This window comes from Penaeus monodon, chromosome 21, assembly GCF_015228065.2.
Source record: "Penaeus monodon isolate SGIC_2016 chromosome 21, NSTDA_Pmon_1, whole genome shotgun sequence".
In the NCBI taxonomy this organism is placed as follows: Eukaryota; Metazoa; Arthropoda; class Malacostraca; order Decapoda; family Penaeidae; genus Penaeus; species Penaeus monodon.
In genome coordinates, this window is record NC_051406.1 from 14,249,146 (window position 1) to 14,249,431 (window position 286).

The window sequence follows — 286 nt, forward strand, 5'->3', positions numbered from 1 at the left end:
AGACTGTGGACCCCTGAAACCACTCTTTGAGACCAGCTTTCTGCGGTTTATTGAAGATGTTGATGACGAAGTTGATGCATTTAGGCCACTTGCCGAGGATGATTTCAACAAAGAGCAGCTGGAGTTTGTGAGACCACTGTTTACATCTGTGACAGAAGAATGACGGACTGGAGCAGATTGAGCAGTAGTGCTAGCAAGAGAAGAGGTCGAAGCAGACATGGTGGCAAGTTTAGGACGAGATGATGATCTACTTAGACGGGACCCTGAGATGGATTTTGTTTGCCCT

The 286-nt window shown here is 46.9% G+C and overlaps 1 protein-coding gene across 1 annotated transcript in view; it reads right to left on the minus strand.

The window, feature by feature from the left end:
• LOC119586576 (abnormal spindle-like microcephaly-associated protein homolog) overlaps positions 1–286 on the minus strand; it is a 31,066-nt gene that overhangs the window by 22,479 nt on the left and 8,301 nt on the right. Inside the window, exon 7 of the mRNA XM_037935329.1 lies at positions 1–284. This exon is cut by the window's left edge and continues 65 nt beyond it. Within this exon, the coding sequence (XP_037791257.1) occupies positions 1–284 (284 nt within the window). The remainder of the gene's footprint in view (positions 285–286) is intronic.